Below are 25,749 nucleotides of genomic sequence, written 5' to 3'. Positions count from 1 at the left end.
TGAGTTTATCTAATATCGTTATAGATCCGGTGAATCATCCAGCTACTGGACCCGGAGCTCCAGGAACCTGATCGAAAAGTTTGCTTTGCTTTTGCTGGTAATAGCACGATCTATGAGTTTGTTTGTTTACTTTTGAAGTATTTAAAAAATATATCGTTTTTATATCGTAAATGCTTTATATCATTTATTTACATCGCATTAGCTTATATCGTGAATGTTTATATGGAATTGCATTCATACTTGAATTTGAAACCAGTATAGATACAATAAACGTGCCTTCCTATTAGACGGTAATAGGACTGCGTGATCACTAGTTTTGATTTGAGAAATTATAAAAAAGGCCCATAATATCGAGTATCGAACATCGAATATTGTATCGTATCGAAGTTGGAATATATATCGAATTGGATACGAGGTTTAACTCGGTTGAACTATCTCGGGACCCGTATCCAATAGGTTTAACTCGGTCGAACTATCTTGGGACCCACAACTTGGGATAAAGTGACGGTAGAGGTTGAACTCGGTCGAATTATCTCGGGACCCTACCAATTGGATCGATCAAATCGATTATTATCGTTATTATCATATATCGATAGACAGTTGGAGAATAGGGTTTCATCCGTATCAGTTACTTGGCTGCATTTGATCGAATCGTTTACATTATCGATTTTATGTTTTATTTAAATGCTTATTAGTAACTATGCAAACTCACTCAGTATATTCACATATACTGATCCCACACATGTTTACATTTCAGGAGAGAAGTAATATTTTTTAACAGTCTGACTTCTATTCTTCTTTCAGAAGTCTACCATTTTTGGAAGTATGTACAGAGACAAGTATTTTGATCGTAAGGCTGCAATAGACAAATGTCCTAGTGTTACGTGTAGTAATTAAAGTTTTAATGCTTTCGTACTCTGATATTTTAAATGTTTAACGATAAATTATATAAATGCGCATTATCGTTTAATCGTTTTTGACATGACACGTATGTATAATTGCCATGCATATCGTTGAATCACTTTTGAATTATCGATAGAACGTTAGGCTTGCTACGGGTTCCGGAATTACCACTCCCGTTCCCTAGCGCCGGTCTCGGCCCATGAGATTGGGTCGTGACAAGTATGCTTCTGATTGAATCCTTGCCACTAAAGTGAGCAACTGAGTTCCTCTTTTGATAAATCCAAAGCTCATCTCTCGCTTGATCAACTTCTTGCTTGGCTGTTTGAAAACTTTGCTAGGTTTTTTCTTTGCGTGATTGATGAACATGCAAGTATGTGCAAATCTTGTACTTGACCTCCTTCAAGTAACCTTTTCACTTGAACTCCTTTAAGTATACTCTTACTTGAACTCTTCTAAAAATATTCATACTTGAACTCCTTCAAGTTTACTTTTAAATGAACTTCTTCAAGCATTTACCAAGAGCATGAACATGAGCATTTTTCTTTGATTCATCAACATGATCAAAGCTTCATGATTAATCAAAAGACTGATTGACCTTCCATATTTTCATATATCATAATATAGACATGAGTTAATAGAGTATGTAGAGACATCTCTACTCTCTCCTTAATTAAGATACATCATGTGTTAAGCGTCACACAATTAGAAAACTTAGAACACTTAATAGCATTTAAGCATTAAGTGTCATGCATTTAACATGACATTTGACACATAACCTCTTTATGTGTTGATTAGAGAAATAACATGTGTACTTAGACAATCACATTGTCTTAGTTCATTATCTACATGCATTGGTGCATATCCATGCTGGATAAGTCTGCTAACTTTAGTTGGTGCTTAATCATGATTAGTTTCACCAATTAATTATTCAATCCACTAACCACTAACTTTGGCTAAAGTATAATTAGGTTTCTTTAACTTATAACTCTTACAAACTAGTCCTTTTATTGAATTTAGTTATCAATTTAGACCAAATTTTAAGACATGATAGGGTCTTATTCAAATTCGATCCTTATAAAACAATCGGTGCATGCCTATTGTGTGTGACTAATTAGGTTCATGTTTAGATGGCAATGAGATATATAAGAAATGCATTTCTTATTTTTAATGACAAAAAATCTCATTTAATTATTAATTATTGTCAGGACCCAAAATATTAAGCCGCAACCGGCGCTAGGGAACGGGAGTGGTAGCTCCGGAACCCGTAGCAAGCCTGAATTCACTATTAATTTTTCGCAATTAATAAACGAATAACAATAAACAACAGAAGCAAATATACATAACATATATACACAACCATTTACACTAACTGTTTAAAACCTTGCGGGGTCTAGTTACCGTACCCTGTACGAACTGGCCTCGCGGTACTATATACATCAGTTAGTGTCTCAGAACATGTCACCGGCATCTGGGGCCGTGAACCACATATAATACACGTAGCCTACAAAAATATAAACAAGACAGCAAGTAATATGTACACTCAAAATGTACTGCTGTCTAGACCATAACTCTGTCAACGCGGGACCACTACTGCAGCATTCACAGAAGTCAGAAAGCTATACATACACAGCTGACTTCTGGACTTCAAAATTGGCTTCTAGCTAAGTCCACAAACTAAGCACCTGAAAGACATCAAAGGTGAGGGGTCAGTATTTGGGAAAATACTGACTGAGTTTGCATTTACTAACGGTATTAACATAAAAACATAGCATCACATTTCAAGAAAACAATAATATAAAATATATAAACAGGTATTTGATCCGTATGAAACTAATATCCTAGCATGCGACATAACTTTCGAATAATCAAATCATACTAATTCAGATAGTCCGACCCGGGAGTGCTCACACTCTACCCATCGATCGTGACCTATCTCTTAATCCCAAAGTGTGAGTCCAACTCACTAGATACGGGGACTCCAGACTACACCGTAGCCGAGTGCTCACTCGTATCGAATTCAATATCCAACTTCGAAATTCATATTCAAATCATGCCATACATATCAAATTATTTTTCAAATGCAAACACACTAGACCGACTCGATACTGGTGATCACACGGCCTATTGACACCCAATAGGTAGCTAGTTTCTTCGGATCGCATACTAGTTCTCGTATATAAAACTTAAGAAAACATATAACATTTAATCAAATCATATAACATGCGATGCGTATAAACAGTAGATATATATATCTATATAAAATAACTTTAATATATATATAATACACGAAAGTAAAGTGCAACTCACTGTGACCGCTATCCAAGTAATGATGTGGTCGATCTGATAGTACGCTCTCGCTAGTCCGCGTCTACTGACCCCACTACTTGCTGACACGTCTGACAAATTGTTTAATAGTTAGACGTGAAACTCGTACTTTTACACGTATAATACTTCTAAGTTTTAGGGTTTAGTTTCATTCCGATGAAGTTTCAAGGAATTTTCAGGACAATGCGCAAGTGCTGCCTGCACACTGACACTATTTAGTAAAACGACGATCTCTCCCAATTGAACCGTTGGATCAAGATGAAATTTGACAGAGGCGTTCCTAAGAGGCAAATCTATAAACTGACCGTTGGAATTTTGAATCTGACAAGTTTTGAGTAGTGTGCGTTCTAAAATTTAAAGAGTGTGCGAACGCACACTCAATGTGTGCGAACGCACACCCGTGGTGCACGATGAAAGTCGTTTTCCGGGGCTTTTCAACCATCCCGATGTGATATACATTCAACTATACAAAACCCGCATCTCGGTTTCTTAAAAAACGCCATAATAACATCAAAACGTCAAATTCGCTATCAATGCGCTATTTTATTAAAACAACCCACTAAACTCAAATTTCAACCATAATTCTCGACCTCTTACCTCAATTTAATGCCCGGAGACGATAGACCTTTCAATTCCGAAGAAATCGCCGCGAAAATCGCTCGAATCGGACGTCGAACGGAGAAACGGCAATGAAACGACGGTATCGATCGAATTTTCTCTCGCCTTCTCCAGATGCTTATGTTCCTTATGATTCATATTCATTTTATGTTTTGGGTAAAAATATCACTTTGGTCCTTGTTCATTTTGTTTATTATAATTTATCCTTTAAACTTTTCTTTAATACGATTTAGTCCATAACTAAATCGTTAAATTCTTTTATTATGACTTATACGTATTATTTATATCCAATAAATAATACGAAACTCGATATTAATACTTTCCCGTCAAAACCTACAAATTTCCATTTTCGACACAAAGTGGCTAAATTACCACTTTGGTCCCTATACTTTATTTTGGACTTTCCTTGCCATTTTTCCTTTTAATTCCAATTCTAACTTTAGAATTGAAATATAACCTTAATTTCCTCATAATTAATTTCCCCAAACCGACCTACTTGAAATTTATTTACTTTACTTTTATCAGAAATCTTTCCGATTTCGCCACTCGGGGGAGTTAAAACTGAACACGTGGTCCAATTAGCTAATTAATTATTTTGGGGTATTACAATTATTATAAATCATGAGTGACGTCTAGCATTACATATCACAGCTATCCAAATAGAAATGAATGATGATCCATTTTAATGAACCAATGTTCATGATTAGCTTACATTTAAGGCTTAATGGCAAAAAAACCAAAACATTTACGACTTGTTGCAATTTTATCCAAACCTTTTAATTTTTGCAATAATATCCAAATTGCATAATTTTGTTGCAATAATAGCCATATTGCACTTTTTATGTGATTTTTTTTGAATTTTTTATCATTTCTTGGGACTTCTACTATATTATTATGTATCAAAAGAATAATAATAGCCTAATATCTTAATTGAAAACAACAAGTTTAGCCATCAATTTGACTATTATTGCTATAAAAAATGCAATTTGGATATTATTGCAACAAAAAATGCAATTTGGATATTATTGCAAAAATTAAAAGGTTTGGATAAAATTACAACAAGTCGTAAAGGTTTAGGTTTTTCTTACCATTAGGCCTATTTAATTGCATTATAAGATTCTGATCTTGACTAGTGTCACGGTTAGTAAAACGAATGTCTTGATCATATGATCTCATTTCTCAATTTTAAATATGACTTATATTAGAAATTCCTTTTTAATGTTAGGACTCCTTCTAAACAAGTCACATTCTTCATACTATGAATTTATTCATCAAGAACAATTCGAGATGACATAAAATCTTATTCTCACTCAACTGGAGTGATGAATCCTCTCTGGGGTGATCACCTATCTCTATATACAACTAACTAGAACCAACACATCCAGCAACCCGAGCTCATGAAAGATCTAGGTATAAAGAGTGTCAAACTCTAATCACCTATATACCAGATAACCGTGTTATCGCAAGTCAAAGAAGTTATACATACAATCATGAACTAGATGATGATATATTAACTTAGTTGAAATCCCAAGTATATGTCATATAGTGTCACTGTTCCACCTACTCAACTATTGGGTGCCCACATGTTTATTTTGATCTTTCTCAAGTAGCATGAGACTCGCTACCTCCACTCTTAGTAACTCATACTAATCCAGAGAATCACAAAAAGTCACGATCTTGAATAATGTGATGCCTTATTCATATGATCAATAAATCGAGAACTAGTATTTAGATCACCTGTATGAAAGAATATGTCACCCATATTTTTAACACTTAACACTTATTCAGATAAAACATATATATCATTGCCATGTGGATTAGTTTATACAAATGCACATGATCAAATGGCCCTAATGCACATAATACTAACATTTAGATCCATTTTGCCCTAAATTTGGTTTTTTGTGTTGTTTGTTAATGATAAAAGATACTCGGATCATAAATTATCTACTTTTGTTGCATTTTTCATAAAAAAAAAATTAACTAGAGACCGAAAATTCACAAAAATATCCACTATTCAACTCGAAATGGCCTTGACACTAGTGTATCGAGGCATCAACACCACCCTATCCCGAAGTTTATTTTTATTGTTTTGACCCCAATCCAACTTCAATTCAATCCTATATTTTTTCCACATATTTCTATGAAGGTTCAAAATCTATTTCCTGAAGTTTTTGCATATGTTGCTTTCTATATTTTCAGAAAAACATTCTAGACCGAAAATCTAATAAACTTGAGATTTAAAAATATTTTTTGCCTTATATATATAATCTGCTTAATAAGTATGTTGATAATTTTCTCTTATGCTTTGAATGTATGTCCATATTCAAGTTCAACATGATTTAAACCGAGAATTTGCATTCTCAACTAATAAAGGTTAGTTGATTTCATATCAATCAAACACATAAAAATCATAAGATTGTCATGAAAATGTAATAGGAGTTGATTAAGCTCTGAAGATGGTATATTAATAAAATCAATCTCACTTATACATCCGGTTTTAGGCTTTACACATGCAATTAGTATAAAAATCAATATTACTTTTTATTTGTTAGAAATTCAGGATTGAATGCTTGCTTAGTACAATATGTTCGTTTTATTAGTTTGATGCATCACTATTAGAAAACTACGAATCACCGACTAATTTTGGAGACAGATCATAAATCCGTCGCTAAATCAGCAACTAGTGACAGATTTAGCGACAGATTTTTCTGTCGCTAATTTATAGACATGTTAGGGACAGAATCTGAAAAGCGAGGCGCCAAAAATTACCGACGACAGATTTAAGCGACGAATCTATCAATAATTTGGAGGAAAACGGGGCGCCTAAAATTTTGGCCGAAAAGTAGCGACGAATTTTGTCGCTAATTACTTTTTAAAAAAATTATTATAAAATAAAATTAAAAAAATTATTTGAAAAACAATTATTTAAAAGTGCGGGAGTAATTATTTGTTATTTTTAGTCATAAGTTAAATATAATGTATATAGATGTAAAACAATAATTTAAATTTATTAAGATGAAGTAAAATATGGAGATCTTCATAGTTAAACGAGTGTTGGATATGAGCAATTATACGATGGATAATCTACTGGAAAGTTTATAAAAATCTCGAAAATGATATACGAAAATATCAAAAATGATATTAAATAATAGATAATATGAATAACTATTACTATTTAACAAAAAAAATATTTTTTAAAATTTAAAAATAATTATATTTTTAAGTCCGTCGCTAAACAATCAGTATATTGTTGAAACATCGGCATCTCATCCGTCACTAATCGTTATCTCGTTTGTTGCTAGAGCTTTTTTATCTTTTTGATGCATTTTCAAGACGTTAGAATCATTTTTGAAATCTGAAATACATGAGGTGTTTAACAAGAGATATGCACAATAAATCAGGTTCATTCTTGCACCTTTTTCAGAGAGCAAATTTATTTTTCTTGACCATTTTTAGCACTATTCAAACTTTTACAGCTTTAGCATCTTCAATATAATGCTAAAATGGGATGCTAATGTCGTAATTAGCATTAATTTTTAAAATACAATTCTAATACAGTGTTATAATTTATGTTAAATATAGCATATGTTATATCATAACATCTCCAATGAAGTGCTATTTTTTAAAATTTAGCTTGAAAAAGTAGTAAAATGCTATAATTAGCATATCATTCTGATATTTTCTCCAATGCAAAAAGTTGAAAATAAGTGTTATAATTATTTATTATGACAATTATTTTTTAATTTTATTTTTTTATTATTTGGTAATTATTTTAATTATTATATTCTAGATAAAAGTTAATGTAATATTTTTTTGATAAAATGAGTTTTTTTAAAATATAAAGTTATTAAGAAAATCGATGAATTATATAAAAATAAGTTTTTTATTTATTATATTGGTATATGGTATACTATTAAAAAAAATCAATTTATCGAGATTATAAAATTTTATAAAGAAATACAAAATTTAAAATGAAGAAAAGTAAAAAAAATGTTCAAATAATAAATGTAAAAAAATAGCTGTGGTAAAATTATATTAATAATAAATCTATATTGGATGTTATAGTTTAGCATATGCTATAGTCAGTGATAAATCTAGCACATGATATACATATGCTAAATTTAGCACAAAGTATAACACTGCATTAGAGTTGTATTTTAAGATTTAATACTAAATTATAACATTAGCACTCCATTTTAGCACTTTATTGGAGGAGTGTTTATCCCATGCATTGGTTGTGGCATGTCATATTTATAATAAGCCAATGAACATTTGCGATATGAATTTTTTTAATTATTATTTAACCTTTTTATTATTAATTTTTCCACACGACTAGCTCATCATTGGTTAGTTGCACGATTGACATGGCGCAACGGTTGCGTGCAATAATTTTTTCTATTGGAGATGCTCTCATGTGCTAAATTTAACACTAACTATAGCATATGCTAAATTATAACATCCAATAGCAAATTACTATTAATCATAGTTATATTACAGATACTTTTTTGAATTTATTATTTTAACATAAAAAGCATATGCTAAAGTACAAAAATAAAGCATACGCTATAGTTATTATCTTTTTTAATAATTGGGAAAAAATCAACAATCTAACAGTATGTTGCCATGTGCTCAAACCATTTGAGCTATAACTCATCGGTAACCCAAACATTGTTATTTCTTTCAAAAAAAAATTATCCCTAATTGTTTTATTTTATTATATTGTACCATTTGTGCGACACCGTTTCAAGCAATTTTCTTTGAACAAAGGATAACTTTCACTCCTAAATTTGTGTTAAAGTATTAAAAAAGTCTAAAGTTAAAAATCAGGATCATTTATACTCTAAATTTGCGTATTTCGGCTCAAAAAGACCCCTCCTCTTTCTCACCTCAGAGAGTGAGGTACACTCTTCAGTTTTAGATAGTGATTCTTTCAAAGTGGTTTTTAACAAAAAAACTTGTTAAAATGGTGCGTAAAATTTTCAATTTTTTTAAATTAACATATAAAACTTTTAAATTGATAATTTAATTTTTTTTAACTTTATTCATTTTATAAATAATATTTTAAAAAATAGGGACTTTATAGTATTTTTTATCTATATTTTTTTAAATTCGTTTTTCGGCAAGGAAGAGTTCCTCCTCGCCGGAATCGAGGAGCTTCTGGTCTCCTCTTCATCGGAGGAGCAGATCCGCTCCTCGTGAAAACGTGGAGCTTCTGCTCCTCATCGGGAAATTGAGGAACTTTGCTCCTCAGAAAAATGAGGAGCAGCAACTCCAAAAAAAATTAAATTCTTTTTTGGATAAAAGTTCAAAACAGTCCTTCATTTAATGAACAAAGGATCATTTTACCCCTTGAACTTGGTACAAAGTATCAAAACGTCAAAATTAGCAAAATGGGATCACTTTTACCCTGAACTTATCAAAATCGGTACAAAAACCACCCTCCCCACTCTCACCCAAGAGAGTGAGATACACTCTTCGGTATTAGGTGGATTTTATTGGAAAAAAAGTTAAAATGATCCTAAATTTTATTTAATTTTTCAAATTAATCCATAATAATTAAAAAATCAAATTAATTTTAAAACTTTATATATCAATTTTTTATTAACTAAAAATATACGGGATCTTTATGTATTTTTTATAAAAAAATATTCAATTTTAAAAAAAAAAACCGATGAGCAGCTGCCGGATTCTTCTCCGGCAGCTGCTCATCGTCATCTCTATGATACTTTGTGCCAAGTTCAGGGGTAAAGTGATAATTCGTTCCTTATTTAATTAGTGTTAGATTATAATTAATTAGTGATTAAGTATGATTAATTAGTGTTGATTATGATTAATTAGAAATTAATTAATATAAAATATGATTAATTAGAAATTAATTAATATAAAATATGATTAATTTAAATCCCACTCTCCAATTAAGATGACATATCAGCAAAGTGGTCTTTTTGAGCCGGTTTACACAAATTCAGAGTATAAGTGATCCAGTTTTTCAGTTTCGGATTTTTTTAATATTTTAACGCAAGTTCGGGGTGAAAGTGATCTTTTATTCAATTTCCTCCAAGCCCTTCTCGTCTCTCCATCAATATTCCCTTTTGCTCGACTTGCAGGAAAAGAAAACAAAATCCCCAAATTTTATACTACTACCTCAACTCAAATTCACTGCCCTAACTAGATCAATTCGCTCTCTCTCATCATAAAATCATCAATTTGAGTATCACCCCACAAACCCAATTCACACTAATACATAATAATGACTCAAGACGTCGAGATGAAAGAGCTTCCAGCTCCGGCGGCAGCGGCAGCTCCGTCCAATTCCGCCGCTGCTCCGTCTCCTTCTACTCTCAACCGTATGTCCATCACTGGGTCTCCTCCAATTTTTAATCTATGTTAAAAAAATTCAGTTTTCATGTGGATTTGTTTTTAATTATTTTTGCAGATTTGAAAGAGATTGCTTCTCTCATTGAAACCGGCGCTTATGCCCGAGAAGTGCGGCGGATTTTGCGTGCTGTTCGTCTTACTATGGCTTTGAGGAGAAAATTGAAATCTCAAGTTCTTTTTTCTTTTCTTAATTCCATTCTTACCCCTGGATCGGAGGCTTATACTCGGCTGTGTTCTTATCTTCCCAAGGTTACTCCTGTCATTTGGACAATGCCCATTTGTGTCTCTTTTACTGTGTGAAAGTTTAGTTAGGTTATGTTGAATTCTTAGCTTAAATTTAGTTACCCATGTGTTAGTTTTAGACAGTTTTATTGAAATTATATAGCTAGGTAGCACGGAAACAGGACACTTGGACACAGAGAAATGGTGTTATTTTAAAGTTTTCTATGTAAAAATCGAAACGTCGAGTGTACGACATGTTTCCAAAACGGGAAACATTGATTGAATGAAGTTTCCGTGCTGCTACCTAGTTATTAAGTGATTATATTTGCATTTAGTAGGTGCTCAACAAAAATTAAAAGTTACCACTCAAGGATGGTCATGAAATGATCAATGGATATACATTTGTAGTTAGTATATGTTTTTTAGGTAATGGGATTGTAATTTGAAGTAATGGCTTTAAAATTGGTTACAGGAGGATGATCATGAAATGGAGGTTGACACGGCAACATCAGTGATCCCAGCTCCTACAAAAAGCCTTTTACCGGAGCTGGAGATGTATTGCTATCTATTGGTGCTGATTTATTTGATTGATCAGAAGAAGTACAGTGAGGTATAGCTGAATATTAGTTATGTTATGAACTAACTGAAGCAATTGTATTGGACTGGTGAATTAATGAATGAATAATACTTGTAGGCCAAAGCTTGTTCATCGGCAAGCATTGCTCGTCTTAAAAACTTGAATAGGAGGACTGTTGATGTTCTGGCATCTAGGCTGTATTTTTACTACTCTCTTAGTTATGAACTCACTGATGAATTAGCTGAAATCAGGGGGTGAGCTATGCCTTTAACTTAATGCGTTAATTTTTTTCTTCTTCTATTCAACAGTACTATCTGCTTATGTCAACGTTTAGTCATTGTTTTGTACATTATGATATATGTTATCCTTCTAACTCGGGTTCTTCTTTTTATCCCAACAGTAATCTCCTTGCTCTTCATCGCATTGCAACATTGCGCCATGATGAGCTTGGACAGGTAAAACTTGTCTGTAGTAGGAGCTTCACTTTGTAATTAGTTTTTTTTGGTGTATTAAACTTGTATAATTTTGTGGTCCAGGAAACTCTTCTCAACCTGCTACTTCGCAATTATCTGCACTACAACTTATATGATCAGGCAGAGAAGTTGAGGTCGAAGGCTCCTCGATTCGAAGCCCACTCAAATCAGCAGGCAAGTCTTTAGTTTCTTAATCAGAAATAATATATATGTACTTCACGGGGTTATGCATGTTACCATTTATTGTGCTTGCCTGTTATACTTATATCTCTTTATATGTAAAAACCAAGTACCCTTTTCGGTACTAGCTTCAATCGAATGTAGTCCACTAGCTCCACAATTAACATTCTTCAGATTCAGTTTCACTTACGTCGGTATGTTGAATAGCTACATGCTTGTAATATGATAGGCCTGTATACTTCCGCAATGATGCAAAGTTGGCCTTCATTAGGATTTTAAATATCAATATTTACTATGGCATCTATGATCTATACAACGAAATTTATCATTAGTGTCTTTTCTAGCGTGTCAATTGAGATAATATTGAATCATAAATGATGCTATCAACATTCAAACTAAAAGAATTTAATACCATGATAGAACCTACCAACACCCAGTATTTTGCACAAAGAGTTTTAATATTCGAGTTTTCATTTAAAAAGACATTAGTCATAAACTGCATGTTCTGATTTTTAAATTTATGTTCTTGCAGTTCTGTCGGTACCTCTTTTACTTGGGCAAGATTAGGACAATTCAATTGGAGTACACTGATGCCAAGGAATCCCTCCTTCAAGCTGCAAGGAAAGCTCCCATTGCAGCTCTTGGTTTTCGAGTTCAATGCAACAAATGGGCAATTATTGTCAGATTACTGCTAGGAGAAATCCCTGAGAGAACTGTTTTTATGCAGAAAGGAATGGAGACAGCTTTGAGGCCATACTTTGAGTTGACAAATGTGAGTCTAGGCTTATTAAACTGACTTGCTTTATCTACTTTAGTCATTGTTAAAAAGATTTGGATTTTATTCATGTGCTATTTCATCTCAAATAACGAGTATTGGAACAAGAGTCTCTTACAGCGGTCACTTCGCTCCATAGAACTGGGTTTTTTATAAATTGCTAATGCTTATATATTTATAGTCTGTTGCTGATAATTTGCAGCATTCATACTAACTTAAAACTGAGATTCCATAAACGACTAAGCATTTACCATGTATTTTTCAGGCTGTTCGGATAGGGGATTTGGAGCTCTTTAAGTCTGTTGCAGAGAAGTTCTCAACCACTTTTAGTGCAGACAGGACTCACAATTTAATTGTTAGACTGCGACACAATGTCATAAGGACTGGACTTCGAAACATCAGTATTTCTTATTCTCGTATATCACTTGCTGACGTGGCCACGAAGTTGAGATTGGACTCCCCCAACCCTGTTGCTGATGCGGAGAGTATAGTGGCCAAGGCAATAAGAGATGGCGCAATTGACGCCACAACAGATCACGCCAAGGGCTGGATGGTTTCAAAGGAAACAGGGGACATTTACTCCACTAATGAGCCTCAAATTGCATTCAACTCGAGGATTGCTTTCTGCCTCAATATGCATAACGAGGCAGTGCGGGCACTTCGGTTTCCACCAAATTCCCACAAGGAGAAGGAAAGTGCAGAGAAGAGAAGGGAGCGACAGCAGCAAGAGCAGGAGCTTGCTAAACACATAGCCGAGGAGGACGATGATGAGTTTTAGGCCAGTCATCTGCTGGACATCGCCTTCTTTTACCATGAAATACTATCTAGTCAAACTGCTCGACTTCTTTAAGAACTTTCAGCAAGAATTCGTTTTAACTTTGTCGGCCTCAATTTTTTTTGTTTACAAATTTCCAAATGAGGATCCTGTCTTATTTCCGAGCTACCTTATTTTGAACTATTTTAAATTCTATTGTGGGGCTGCTGCATTGGAACTATTGCAATTTCATCATTTGAGTTGCGTCGGCATGTTATTAATGATTTTGCTATAGAATGTTTGCATTACTTTTTCAAGAACTGAGATATATCAGTTACATCCGAAAAATGTTGCTTCGGCTAGATTGTTTCAGGATGATATGTAGACTAAACTTATTAATCATCAATACCCGATATATTTTAGAATGCATATATCATCTGCATAATGTACTGCACTCCGGACAAATTTGGACATGACTGTTTTTTCAAAATTATCAACTCAAACGTGAAGATTACAAACACAAGGATTACTTGGAAAAATAAAGGAAAACCATATCTATTTAGAGATGAAAACTGATATATCACTTGTTTCATCTTTCGTTCAGATCCCATGATTTTAAAATTATACAGTGCTATCATATCCTAGTGAGAATGTGAAATGAGGTACAACTACAAGTAATCCTCCATTTCATAAAGAAAGCCAACAAATGTCAAAATTCGCAAAGGCAGCATTTAGCCAGCTGAGCTCAATCCAAATGACTTGACAATGTTGCTTACTCTTTCTGCAAAAGTTTTTGATGTGATCTTTTTGCCTGGTACATGAAATGGGTTGGAAACTGCATCGACATATCCAGCATGGAACCTCCGGAAAAACTACAATATGTTAAATAGAAGATTCAATAAAGTCGGAAAAACTCATTTTAAGCAATACCAATCAATAAATCGGAGTTTGCATTTCAGAGGTTATTTTTGAATGGAATGAAGCTTCAGAAAATGTTTGATCGCGGACATGCCTATAACTGGATAAACAGGAAGAAGTAACGTCAATTATCGTCAAGAATGTTCTTGTAGAGAAGACACTAAAGCAATGCACAATGTCTCATGCAGTATCACATTGTTTATTTGTTTCAGGAAAAAGAAATATCACTTAAAGCAATGCACAATGTCTCATGCAGTATCACATTGTTTATTTGTTTCAGGAAAAAGAAATATCACTTAAAGCAATGCACAATGTCTCAAGCAGTATCACATTGTTTATTTGTTTCAGGAAAAAGAAATATCACTTATCGATGCGAATGTGACACAGTACAACACATTCTTTTTCTATTTCTACTTAGACTTATTTTAAAATAATAGAACATGGAATTCCATCATAAACATAGTTAATTATTCAGAACATTCCTCCTACAGGCAGATAATTGGAAGTGAACATCTTCCGGCGAGGACTCGCCTAAGTAAAGCCTAGGTTACGCATAAATTGAGTTCAGTATGTGATGAACCAGATATGCAGAATTAATTGTGGAATATGGAAATTAAAAGAGCTCCTCCTCTGCCCCATTTTCCTGCTTTTGCTCACAAGAATGAAGGGGCAAGCTCTTTTTTTAGAGAATCTAAGTTATTCATCAATAGTAGAATGACTTTATGTCACATGCAAAACTCCAACGCTCAAGACATATAGCAATTCATGATGAAAACAATACTATCCAGACTATCACAGCAATAAACTCATCCAGTAGATGAAGGAGACGATTTCAAGTTACTACTACTCATAGTTCGGTAACCAAACCTTTCATTATAATATTGTGCATTTATGTAAAGTACTTGTTAAGACAGAACCAGTATGTTAAAATAGAAAAGAAAGTTGCAGACTAGCAATGGGATGTTGAGAACAAGGCGACAAATCACCTTAACTACTTTTCTATGAGGATATCTTCCGTCATTATTCTACCATCTTTACCTGCAGTTCATTTTCCAACACAAGCTTGACCGTGACGTTACTTAACATCCTTGCTACGCGCAGTACTTAGGGCAGCCAAAAAAGTGAATGTCTGCTTACTTTATATTTCAGTTGGTTACTCATGAGAGAAGATGAACATCAACTCTACCATATCCAATTGTTTGTGTTTATAGAACAATCTTATAGAAATCACATCAAGTCTTTTATTCCAAGAAATGTAATTAGAAACTTAAAATTTCTCGCAAAGAAAACAAAACCTACAGCATCTACAGCTCTACACTTTTGATACGTTGGTTCACCTCAACAGAGCAGATGTAGTCAACAAACAGCTAGAACAAATAGAATATAGTGATTTTATGAGAAAAACCATACAAGAAATTGAACGTCAACATGTTAACTTACATTTCTGACATCCGCATCTCTGACATCCAAATCAGTTGTGACCAAGATGAACTTCACCTTTGTGTTCGTCAAGTAGCCATATCTAAATACAGCAGAATGTAATGTCAAAACATGCAAATTACCACAAAACGTACAAGACTAGGGCAATGTTTAGTTCAAATCAAGAATCCAATCCAATCTAATCCACTTCTTGCAAAATCATGTACATGGCATAGCTTGATCTCTTTCAAAGTGCCTTACTTTTTTCAAGTTGAATGGATTGAATTTTACTTAACTACGGATTTTCCAAACACGAGTAATGATAATTGAATAGAATTGCATTGAATTCTTGCGGTTTTTCAAGCTAGCTGAAAGATGCGAAAAATTGAGATTTGTCATCGAAAAAACAATGAAATAGCGAAAACAAAAAACTCACACTTTGTAATTCTCAGTAGGATAAAGCAATCCGAGGAACGTCTCATTCAAAGTTGGCCCTGACTTTTTGGGATTATTCACTGTAAAATCAACAATGCAAATCACATGAATTAACAGCCACAATGATCAGTTCAACTTAAATTTGACAATAACTAAAACCTAATTGAAACAAATATTAATAGATAATCAAATTATCAAAAATACGATCGATTACCGCGCTCGTCGACGACGTCAAGGGAGCAGTGAACAATGTGGTGAAGCTTAAGAGCATCATCCGCCTCAGTGAAGCTCTGAATGTAGAGTGGATTGTTCTGCAACATTTCAAATTCAAGATTAATCAGATTTCATGTTCACTAACAAACCAGAATTTGCATTTAAGATATGAAAATAGAGATACCTGATGCCCGACGACCGCCACGCATACGATCATCTTGTAATTCTTCTTCTTCTTCTTCTTCTTCTTTGATTCGGATCAGTTGCTGGTCAGAGGATTGGGAGTTAGCTGCTTAATGCAAAAGCTTTCAAGGGCCTGATTGGAAAAATATGAGAAGCTTTAAGACTTGAGCAATAAGCGAAAACATTAGAGGCTTAATGAATAAAAAAAAAAGTAACGAAAATTTAAGGAGATGGATTTTTTAATTATTTACTTATTTATTTAGAGCAAAAATAAGTAATTTATATTACGGAAAATGGGCAAATGTATTGTCCTTATTGTTTAAGGTGGGGAAAAGGATCATTTATACCCTTACGGTTTGTCTATAGGATCAAATTAGCCCTCGTCCGAAAAAGTTCAAACATGCTCCTAACGTCTTACAAACCTGTTTGGTTCAGCTGTTTTTTATAGCTGGTAGCTGTTGTTGATAGCTGATAGCTGTTGGCTGGTAGCTGATAGCTGATAAATCATACGTGTTTGGTGAGATTTGATTAGCTATTGCTGTTTATATGCAAAATGACCGTAAAAGGCATAATTTTTGTTTTTATTTATTAAACTATGAATATATTATTTTATATAATATTTAGTAAAAATATTAATAATTATTTTTATATAAAAAGCCGATATTTAATTTCAATTTATTTAGATTTTTTATTGATAAATTTATAATTTATTTAAAAAAATTATTAAATTATAGTTGTTTTAATATAAATAAAATAATTTTATATAATTTATAAATAATTAGAGTATTTAAAAAAAAAATTAAATAATTTTATATATTAAAAAAAAGGTATATTATATTGGGGGTAATTTTGTTGAAATAATTAAAAATGTTGAAACAGCTATCAGTTGTTAGCAAAAAGCTCCAAAATGGAGTTTTTCAAACAGCAGCTGTTGGAGGTTCAAAAAGCTCCAAAAAACTCTCAAGAAAATCTCACCAAACACTTTAATGGAGTTTTTTGAAAAGTAAAAGCTAAAAACTCCTCCGAAAAGTTGAACCAAACACCCACAAAGTGAACAATCAGCCGCCTATTTTAACTTATAAATGAGACGTTAGGGGCCTGGTTGTCAACATCGGAGGGCCTGAATGTTCACCTTTTAAGATGTTAGGGGCATATTTAAATCTTTCTAGACGTTAAGGGGTCACTTGATTCTTGAGTCGAACCATAAGGACATAAATGACTCTTTTCCCTTTAAGGTATGAAGTAAATAGACTCTTTTTAAATTTTGAATCTCAATTAAGTCTTTAACATTTTAAAATCAGACTATACAAGTCCCTCTGTGTAACAGCGTTATAAAACATTAATTTCGGCTTATACGAAATGTTCATGTCATAGTTCATATGGTCAAAAGAAAACAAATATGCTCTTTTAATTTAAGGTGGGAGCAAAAGGGCGGAAGTAAATTGGCCCTTTAAGATTTTTTTTATCTCTATTAAGCTCCTAACTAAAAAAACAGACTGAGAAGATCTCTAGTTTTGTATTAATTAGAATTTTAATTCATTAAATATTAATTAAAATTTTAATTAAAATTAATTAGGTTAGTTAAAATTAATTTTTTAGTTAGGTAGTTTTACTCTCTTTTTTAGTCAAAAGGATGAAACTGATACGATATAGAGTAAAAGTGATCCGGTTTTACAAATTTGAGCTTATTCGATATTTCGTGCGAAGTTAAGGGGGTTAAGATGATCTTTTATTCGGTTTTCTAATTTTCTTGAAACAAACTTTAGTTGAATAGGAATTTTTCCCTAAACAAGAACAGTGACGCAAAGGATAAACAAAAAGATTAAAATTACAGAATCACCCCTTAAAAACACAGCTTTGAGATTCCAGCTCCATTTACGTCTCCCGGCGATCAGTATATTAACAACATAGAAGCCTTAAACATTAACCTTTCTATTCATTTTCAAAACCCAATTAATATTTTTTAATTATTTTCTTGAAAAACCAAGCAATAACAGCCCTTTAATTCTATTCCGATTAATAATATTATAGGTAAATTCTTTTTGAATTCCATGGATCCTTTTATCTCCTATCGTAGCTAATTGTGATTCTTGCAACTCTTTTTGCATTTAATATGTAGGTTTTGTTATTCATTTTAGCTGTTTGTTATTGTATAATCTTGAGCTGCTTTAGGTTTTTTTTGATATTGTTTTAATCTGTTGGTACTTTGTTTTTTGTAAATTTATTTGGTTTTAAGTGATTTTATGATGTTTCTTTGATTTGGGTATGGTTTGTATTGAGTTTGTGTTGTCTATTCAATGTCAAAGATGACTGCTTTAGGTTTTCTTTGATATTTTGAGTTTTATTTTGCTTAGAGATGACTCAACAATCATGTGAATGAATGTTTAATTGGTACATGTTTTCAGATGGGGAGTGAACAAAATGAGAATATTGTTAAAGTTGATGAGCCTAGGGATGATATAAATGCTTTGGACGGAAGTGGTTCTAGGCCGAGCGGGTTGGCGTGTGACTTGAATGTAGATAGTGAGGGCAGTGGAATTAACAAATTGAATAAGGTTGTTACGAACGTGCACAGTGTGCCGTGTATTTACAGACAGGATATTGTGAGGCATGAAAAGAGTGGGGCGATTGGGATTGTGAATGAAGTTGCGGGCGACTCTGATTCGGATAGTAGTATCACTGATGATGAGGATGACGAAGATGACGATGACGAGGATGATGAGGAAGATGAAGATGGTGAAGACGAAGGAGGTGATGGCGATGCCAATGTTGATGGAGACAGGAGCAGTGATGGGAATAAAGGCAGTGGAATTGATAAGAATGAAGCTCTTCTAGCTGATCAGGTCCGAGTGCTTTGGATGGACAACACAGAACCAGTCCAGCATGTTAATGATGTTAAAGTTGTTGATAGGGGATTCTTACATGGGGATTATGTTGCTTCTGCATCTGATCCTACTGGGCAAGTCGGTGTAGTTGTAGATGTCAGTATATCTGTTGATTTATTGGCTCCTGATGGTTCTACCATACAGGATGTATCTTCCAGAGATTTGAAGCGGGTGAGGGAGTTTGCTATTGGTGATTATGTGGTCCTGGGTCCCTGGTTGGGTAGAGTTGATGACGTTATGGATAATGTGACTGTGCTAACTGATGATGGTTCTGTGTGCAAGGTGGCGGGTGCAGAGCCCCTACGTCTCAAACCAATTTCGAAGAGTTTCTTTGATGAAGATGAGCATATTCCATATTACCCTGGACAACGCGTAAGGGCAACCTCATCGTCAGTTTTTAAGAGTAATCGATGGCAAGCAGGCTTCTGGAAAACTAATCAGTTGGAAGCTACTGTTACTAAAGTTACAGCTGGATCAGTATTCATATATTGGATAGCTTCTGCTGGGAATGGACCCGATTCTTCAACTGCCCCTGCTGAGGAGCAGAGTCCAAAGAACTTGAAACTGTTGTCTTGTTTTTCACATGCAAATTGGCAAGTTGGGGATTGGTGTCTTGTCCCACCCACTATCAAACAATCATCCTCCATAACCTTGGATAAAGGTTTGTCAAAGTTGGGCCTTTATGATCCAATCAATAGCGAAGTAGCTGCTAGTCAATTGGGAAATGAATGTGATGTGGAAGAGGTTGAGCCAGAAGAATCAGAAGAGAATAATACATCTATGGATATTGATCCAGTGGTTGCCCCAGATGGAAACAGTGGAAATCCTGGAAATAATATTTCCACGGTATCTAGCTCTGGTGGTAGTTTAGCTTCAGTTTCGAAGGATCCTGTGCATGAAACTTGGCCTCTTCACCGTAAGAAGATACGCAAAGTTGTGATTAGGAGAGAAAAGAAGGCTCGAAAGAAAGAGGAGAATTTTGAAAGAGCACTTCTGATTGTCAATTCTAGAACAAGGGTTGATGTGGCATGGCAGGATGGAACTATAGGAAGTGGATTGGAATCTACAGCGCTGATCCCTATTGATAGTCCAGGTGATCATGAATTTGTCGCTGAGCAATATGTGGTGGAGAAGGCCTCTGATGATGTTGATAATGATTCTGAATATAGAGGTGTTGGAGTTGTGAAAAGTGTTAATGCAAAAGAGAAAACTGCTTGTGTTAGGTGGTTGAAACAGGTTGCCAGGCCCGAAGATCCTCGTGAGTTTGACAAAGAGGAAACTGTAAGTGTGTATGAGCTGGAGGGGCATCCGGATTATGACTACTCCTATGGAGATGTTGTGGTCCGATTATCCCCAGTTTTTGCCTCTGCAGAAACTACCTCTGATGGGGAGCCAAAGTTGAAAACTGAATCGAATGAGACCGAGAATGCGGAAATGTGCTCAGAATTGACGAAGCAAAAGGATGGATCTGAAAGTGAAGCTTGTATGGGCTTCTCAGATCTCGCTTGGGCTGGAAATATAACTGGTCTAAGGAATGGTGATATTGAAGTCACATGGGCTGATGGAATGGTTTCAACAGTATGTAACACTTCATTTTCCTCTTACCTGGATTTGTATGTTAATAATTCAATAACCTAATCCTTTTTTTTTTGTATAGTGTTCACTTTCCACAAATGTAGGGTGAAAAGGTTGGCATTTTCTTCTAGAAAAACTTGTTTTAAAGGGAGGGTGCTGATAATGCTTGGGTTCTAGTGAATATCTAGACTAAAATAAGAGTTTTGAATGCCATTTTTTCTAAAGGAGTTTTGGCTTATGAAAGAAAATAATTTCACTGGATGTAACGTACACATTTGTCATTTGGTAATGCTATATATGTGCAAAGTTTGATTCTCTGCTTTATTTGTGATTAGGTGGGACCTCAAGCTATCTTTGTTGTTGGCCGTGATGATGATGACTCAATTGCAGCTGGGAGTGACGTCAGTGATGACGCAGCTAGTTGGGAAACTGTTATTGATGATGAGATGGATGCTAATGAGAATTTGCAAGAGGTTTGTTCCTATCTGAAACTGTAGCATCCTGTCCTAAAATTGACAATGAGTAAAATGTCATATACCAGAAGGTAACGGAGTGCTAAAAAAAATATATGATTTTTATGTTGGTAGAAAGTGCATTATTTTTCTTGGAGTAGTTATTGTCAGCATTTACTAAACTAAGATATGCCCTTAGCAGATCTTTAGAATATCACGTGGATAACATAACATTCACTTTGTTAAGATCAGTGCATGTCTTTGAAAAATTCATTGCATGGGGAATGTAATTTCTTCTTCCTGTTTTGAGGATGAAAATGTAAACTTATGTAGTAAAATTTTAAGAATGGCATGGACAACAAATTTCTAAACAATTTGATCAAATGCGCCTGATGTATCAAAAATTTGTAATAGAAGTAGCCATGGGTTCATTTTATCCGAATTAATGAAGCAAGTCTGTATTGTTCAGGAAACTGGGTTACAACATGCCACCTCTTTGAACTCCGATGCAGAGGAGAATTTGGAAAATAATAATTATGGAAGAAATGCAGCACTTCCTTTTCCTTTTTCTGCCTTTGGTTTTTTTACAAAGCTGGCCATTGATATATTCTCACGAGGTCGAAAAAATGTAGATCCAGATTATCCTGACTCCAGAGTCGAAAATGAACCTGAGACTGAGGGAATGTTGCATACTTTCCAGGAAAGAGATTCTGGTGATGAGACTAGCTCTCAACAATCTAATGTCTTTGATAACGGCAATCTGCATAGTAATCGAGGAAAAGAGGCCGTACATATTGCCAGTGACAAAGATGTCCCAGTATCATCAAATTCAGCAGAAATTTTATGCAACTTGGGCACACAGAAATCAGAAATTCCGACATGTTTCGAGAAGGATAGTTGCAGTTTCAGACGTTTTGATATAGCTAAAGAACCTTTAGACCATTATTTTCTTGGTTCAAATGGACAGGTAAACATTATCTGCTATTATGCTTGTTCTTCTAAACAAAGCAGTCTGCTTGGAGACTTTTTTGAAAGCATAATGAGCTCTTCATCTTAATTCATTTTAGTGCGAGTACTTTTCAGTTTTACTGAGAAAATATCATGTTGTAAATATGATAATGCTCTCTCTTTTGCCTGCACGATTTTATCTGCTAGTGCTAAATTATTCACTTTTCGGCATGCGTTATTTCCGTAGTTAACAGGAGCTGAGAACGCTTAAAGGGTTTTAAAAGTTCTCTTATTAATTGAATATGCAGATTAACAATGGAAGGAAGTGGCTTAAGAAGGTTCAGCAAGATTGGAACATTCTGCAAAACAATTTGCCTGGTATCAGATTTTCAGCTTAGTATATTTCGCTTTTCAGTACATGAAGAATATTTTGGAATTAAATCTTGAAATTTTAACAGATGGGATATATGTACGAGTTTATGAAGATCGAATGGATCTTTTAAGAGCAGTAATTGTTGGCGCGTATGGAACACCCTATCAGGATGGACTCTTCTTTTTTGATTTTCACCTTCCCCTAGAGTATCCTGATGTACCACCGGTTAGATATTCTTTATCTGATTATCATTTTTTGAAACAAATTTGACTCGGTTGTTCTTATTTAAAATGTTTTTTATGCAATAATTTGTAAATTTGGCATCAATTGTCTGTTGAACATGATATAAAAAGAGGTAAATTATTGTGAACTTTGTTTGCTACAGTAGTTTACAATTCTGTTTGCTCTCTTCTTATATCTACCGCTCTGCAGTCGGCATATTACCATTCTGGCGGTTGGCGAATAAATCCAAATTTGTATGAGGAGGGAAAAGTGTGCCTTAGCCTTCTAAATACCTGGACTGGCAGAGGCAATGAAGTTTGGGATCCAACATCTTCTAGCATCCTTCAAATTCTAGTTTCACTACAGGGTTTAGTGCTCAACTCTAGGCCATATTTTAATGAAGCTGGATATGATAAGCAGGTTGGAACAGCTGAAGGAGAGAAGAATTCATTGTCTTATAATGAAAATACATTCTTACTTAATTGCAAGACGATGATGTATCTCATGCGAAAGACCCCAAAGGTAATTAATTTAATTCCATTTCTATATTTCCGTATCATTTTTATGTATCTTATTTTATGTGTTCCTGGTAATTATAATTTTAGCCTTTTGTGGATACCACCCTGCTCCTTCATGTGTGTCTTGACTCTGAAATCCAAACCACACTATTGATGCACAGCATAGTTCAATAGTTTATATTTATAACATGGGGTCTCGAAGTTTTTTTCGGACTCCTATGTTGTTTCTAGTCAAAGCTCAATGAGTCATCTAAAGATATTGATCCAATAGAAATTATCATGAGCGTTAATGGTGCCTCCCTAAAATTATGTGGCTGTTACACTATGTCTCACCGAGTCTCATCTTTGTCGGCTCAACTTACCGGCCTGTTTAAGCATTAGTTTTTTTGTATTTAAATGTCGTTTTCTCAACCAATTTGCAGATGCACTTGGACACATATTTTTGTCAAAAGAGTTGCAGAGCACGATAAGATACTCTGGCCCTTATACTGTCTTGAATTTATAAGAATGATGATCCATTATAAATAAAATTAATGTTTTTTAAAATCTACATTTCCTGTGAGAATTTTATGCAAAATGGAATTTTTTGTAGCTTATAACAAGGTGCCTTTGTTAAACTAGTTCTTATACCGAGGATATTGTTTAGTTTGCTAGAAATTAGGAAGTAGGTGATATCTAATGTTGTGAATATCTTAATTGCCAAAGCGAGATTATTTTACTTCGAATTTGGCATATCTTATATTTGTAAAATTTACTATCACTGATTGAGGTGGAATGTAATAATTTTTCCTCATTTTCTGACCCTCTTCAACATGTTTACAATGTTCTGATGCTGATAAATTTAGGACTTTGAAGAACTTGTCAAAGAACATTTCAGGAAACGTGGGTACTACATTCTTAAGGCCTGTGATGCATACATGAAAGGCAGTTTAATTGGTTCTCTCACGGAAGATGCATCTGAAAGCACTAATGATGATTCCAATTCGACTTCAGTTGGCTTCAAGCTGATGTTAGCTAAAATTGTTGCAAAACTATACTCAGCTCTAAACGATGTTGGTGCTGATTGCGATGATTTTAAGCATCTACTTCAGTCGTGAAAATTGAATGCAGCAATTCCGACATTCTTCAATCCAACAAGGTCGATCATTTTTGATACGTTGACTTTACTTCCAGCTCACGGATACTTGTAAATGTAAAGGCTCTTTCTTCTTTCCTGACTTTCTCCTTTTTATTACTCAGTACAAGTAACATTCTTGCTCCTTTGCTTAATGCCTCAATTAAGTCTTTTAGGTTATATAGTTTGTTTAGAGATATTATAATCTACAAACTTATGTTGCAAAATCAAATAGATTCAAATTGATCAATTTTGGTTAAGTACACTCAAGATTTTCTAAAATCATTGTCAAGTAGATCTAAATCGAGACTCTTTAGGCATCTTAATTTTATCTCGATTTGAATCCTAATTAGATCTAATTGATATTATCACACAATTTTATAGATCGGAATGACCATTCTCTCAATTGATTTCCCGCCTTCTTTACTGATAAGAATATTTGTAATCTAACAGGCATTTTCCTCCCGGAATTCGGATGCTAACTTCTGGTGTTGACAATTTTGAAGCTTCAGGCTGCCATTTTGTTGGAATTTATATTCTTCGAATTTTCTAATTTTGCTGTATTTGACTGACATTGAAGTGAAAAGTGTGTTTATTTCCATTCATTGATCCAGCATCATTGGTTTGTAACATTCTTCTTGAGCTGTATGACCAACCAGGTGAGTGGTGATATGCTGTCAAATGTGCAGATTGGTACTTTTTTTTTCTTTTTCTTGCTGCTGGTGAAAAGGAAATTATTAGCTAAATGCATATTTGTACCTTTTAATATTAGTATTTTGTTTATTTGTACATTTCAAAGGTTAGTATCTAGAATAACTGAGGTGAATAAAATGGTAGAGGAATTAATGATAACTTAAAGTATAAGATACTGCATAAATACACTTCCCAGAATCGTGTATTTACATCGATCTTCTTCTTTCTGGGTGTCCTCATCAAACACTTCCGCAAACGAATATCCCTATTCGCTAGTGGTGGAATATAGACTATGTTTGGTTCATGGAATGGAATAACGTGGAATAGAATAGCTATTTCATAAATAATGAAATAGCAATTCTTTAGTTTTTGCGAGGAGTACTTATTACACAAAATTATGGAATAACAATTTTTTGGAATACCTATTCCATGAACCATAGTAAAGAATTGTCATTCTATACAGAATAGTTATTCCATTCCGCACCTATTTCATGAACCAAACATGGCCATATTTCAGAGAACATTCAGGGTCCTCGGTTGTATTAGTCTTTAGGAGATCAACCCTTTTTTTCTTCATTCTCTTCGTTATGTTT

General features: G+C 34.0%; 3 protein-coding genes across 4 annotated transcripts; 2 read left to right on the top strand and 1 right to left on the bottom strand.

The window, feature by feature from the left end:
• Positions 1-9,909: 9,909 nt before the first annotated feature.
• LOC126681158 (probable 26S proteasome non-ATPase regulatory subunit 3) lies at positions 9,910-13,472 on the top strand. The gene is made up of 8 exons (XM_050376585.2): positions 9,910-10,196; positions 10,286-10,476; positions 10,922-11,059; positions 11,144-11,280; positions 11,427-11,481; positions 11,563-11,673; positions 12,212-12,451; positions 12,720-13,472. Exons 1-8 carry the CDS (start codon positions 10,100-10,102, stop codon positions 13,230-13,232), a joined length of 1,482 nt encoding a protein of 493 aa, XP_050232542.1. The 5' UTR covers positions 9,910-10,099; the 3' UTR covers positions 13,233-13,472.
• Positions 13,473-13,747: 275 nt separating this feature from the next.
• LOC126681160 (uncharacterized) lies at positions 13,748-16,581 on the bottom strand. The gene is made up of 5 exons (XM_050376586.2): positions 16,378-16,581; positions 16,195-16,291; positions 15,982-16,060; positions 15,567-15,648; positions 13,748-14,080 (listed from the first exon to the last, which is right to left on the bottom strand). The coding sequence occupies exons 1-5, from the start codon at positions 16,408-16,410 to the stop codon at positions 13,940-13,942; spliced, it is 432 nt and encodes a 143-aa protein (XP_050232543.1). The 5' UTR covers positions 16,411-16,581; the 3' UTR covers positions 13,748-13,939.
• Positions 16,582-18,164: 1,583 nt separating this feature from the next.
• Positions 18,165-25,209, top strand: LOC126680839 (probable ubiquitin-conjugating enzyme E2 23). 2 transcript variants are annotated; one of them, XM_050376069.2, is made up of 9 exons: positions 18,167-18,407; positions 18,782-20,839; positions 21,172-21,309; positions 21,758-22,255; positions 22,545-22,614; positions 22,695-22,834; positions 23,042-23,353; positions 24,195-24,541; positions 24,917-25,209. In XM_050376069.2, the coding sequence occupies exons 2-8, from the start codon at positions 18,782-18,784 to the stop codon at positions 24,444-24,446; spliced, it is 3,468 nt and encodes a 1,155-aa protein (XP_050232026.1). In that variant the 5' UTR covers positions 18,167-18,407; the 3' UTR covers positions 24,447-24,541; positions 24,917-25,209. The 2 variants fall into 2 exon arrangements, with proteins under 2 accessions (XP_050232027.1, XP_050232026.1); XM_050376070.2 differs by lacking the exons at positions 24,195-24,541; positions 24,917-25,209 and adding an exon at positions 23,772-24,167 and having other exon boundaries at positions 18,165-18,407.
• The last annotated feature ends 540 nt before the right edge of the window (positions 25,210-25,749 follow it).

The sequence above is a fragment of the Mercurialis annua genome, linkage group LG5, assembly GCF_937616625.2.
Source record: "Mercurialis annua linkage group LG5, ddMerAnnu1.2, whole genome shotgun sequence".
In the NCBI taxonomy this organism is placed as follows: domain Eukaryota; kingdom Viridiplantae; phylum Streptophyta; class Magnoliopsida; order Malpighiales; family Euphorbiaceae; genus Mercurialis; species Mercurialis annua.
The sequence above is the reverse complement of the archived record's forward strand: the minus strand, read 5'-3'. Positions and strand labels throughout refer to the sequence as shown.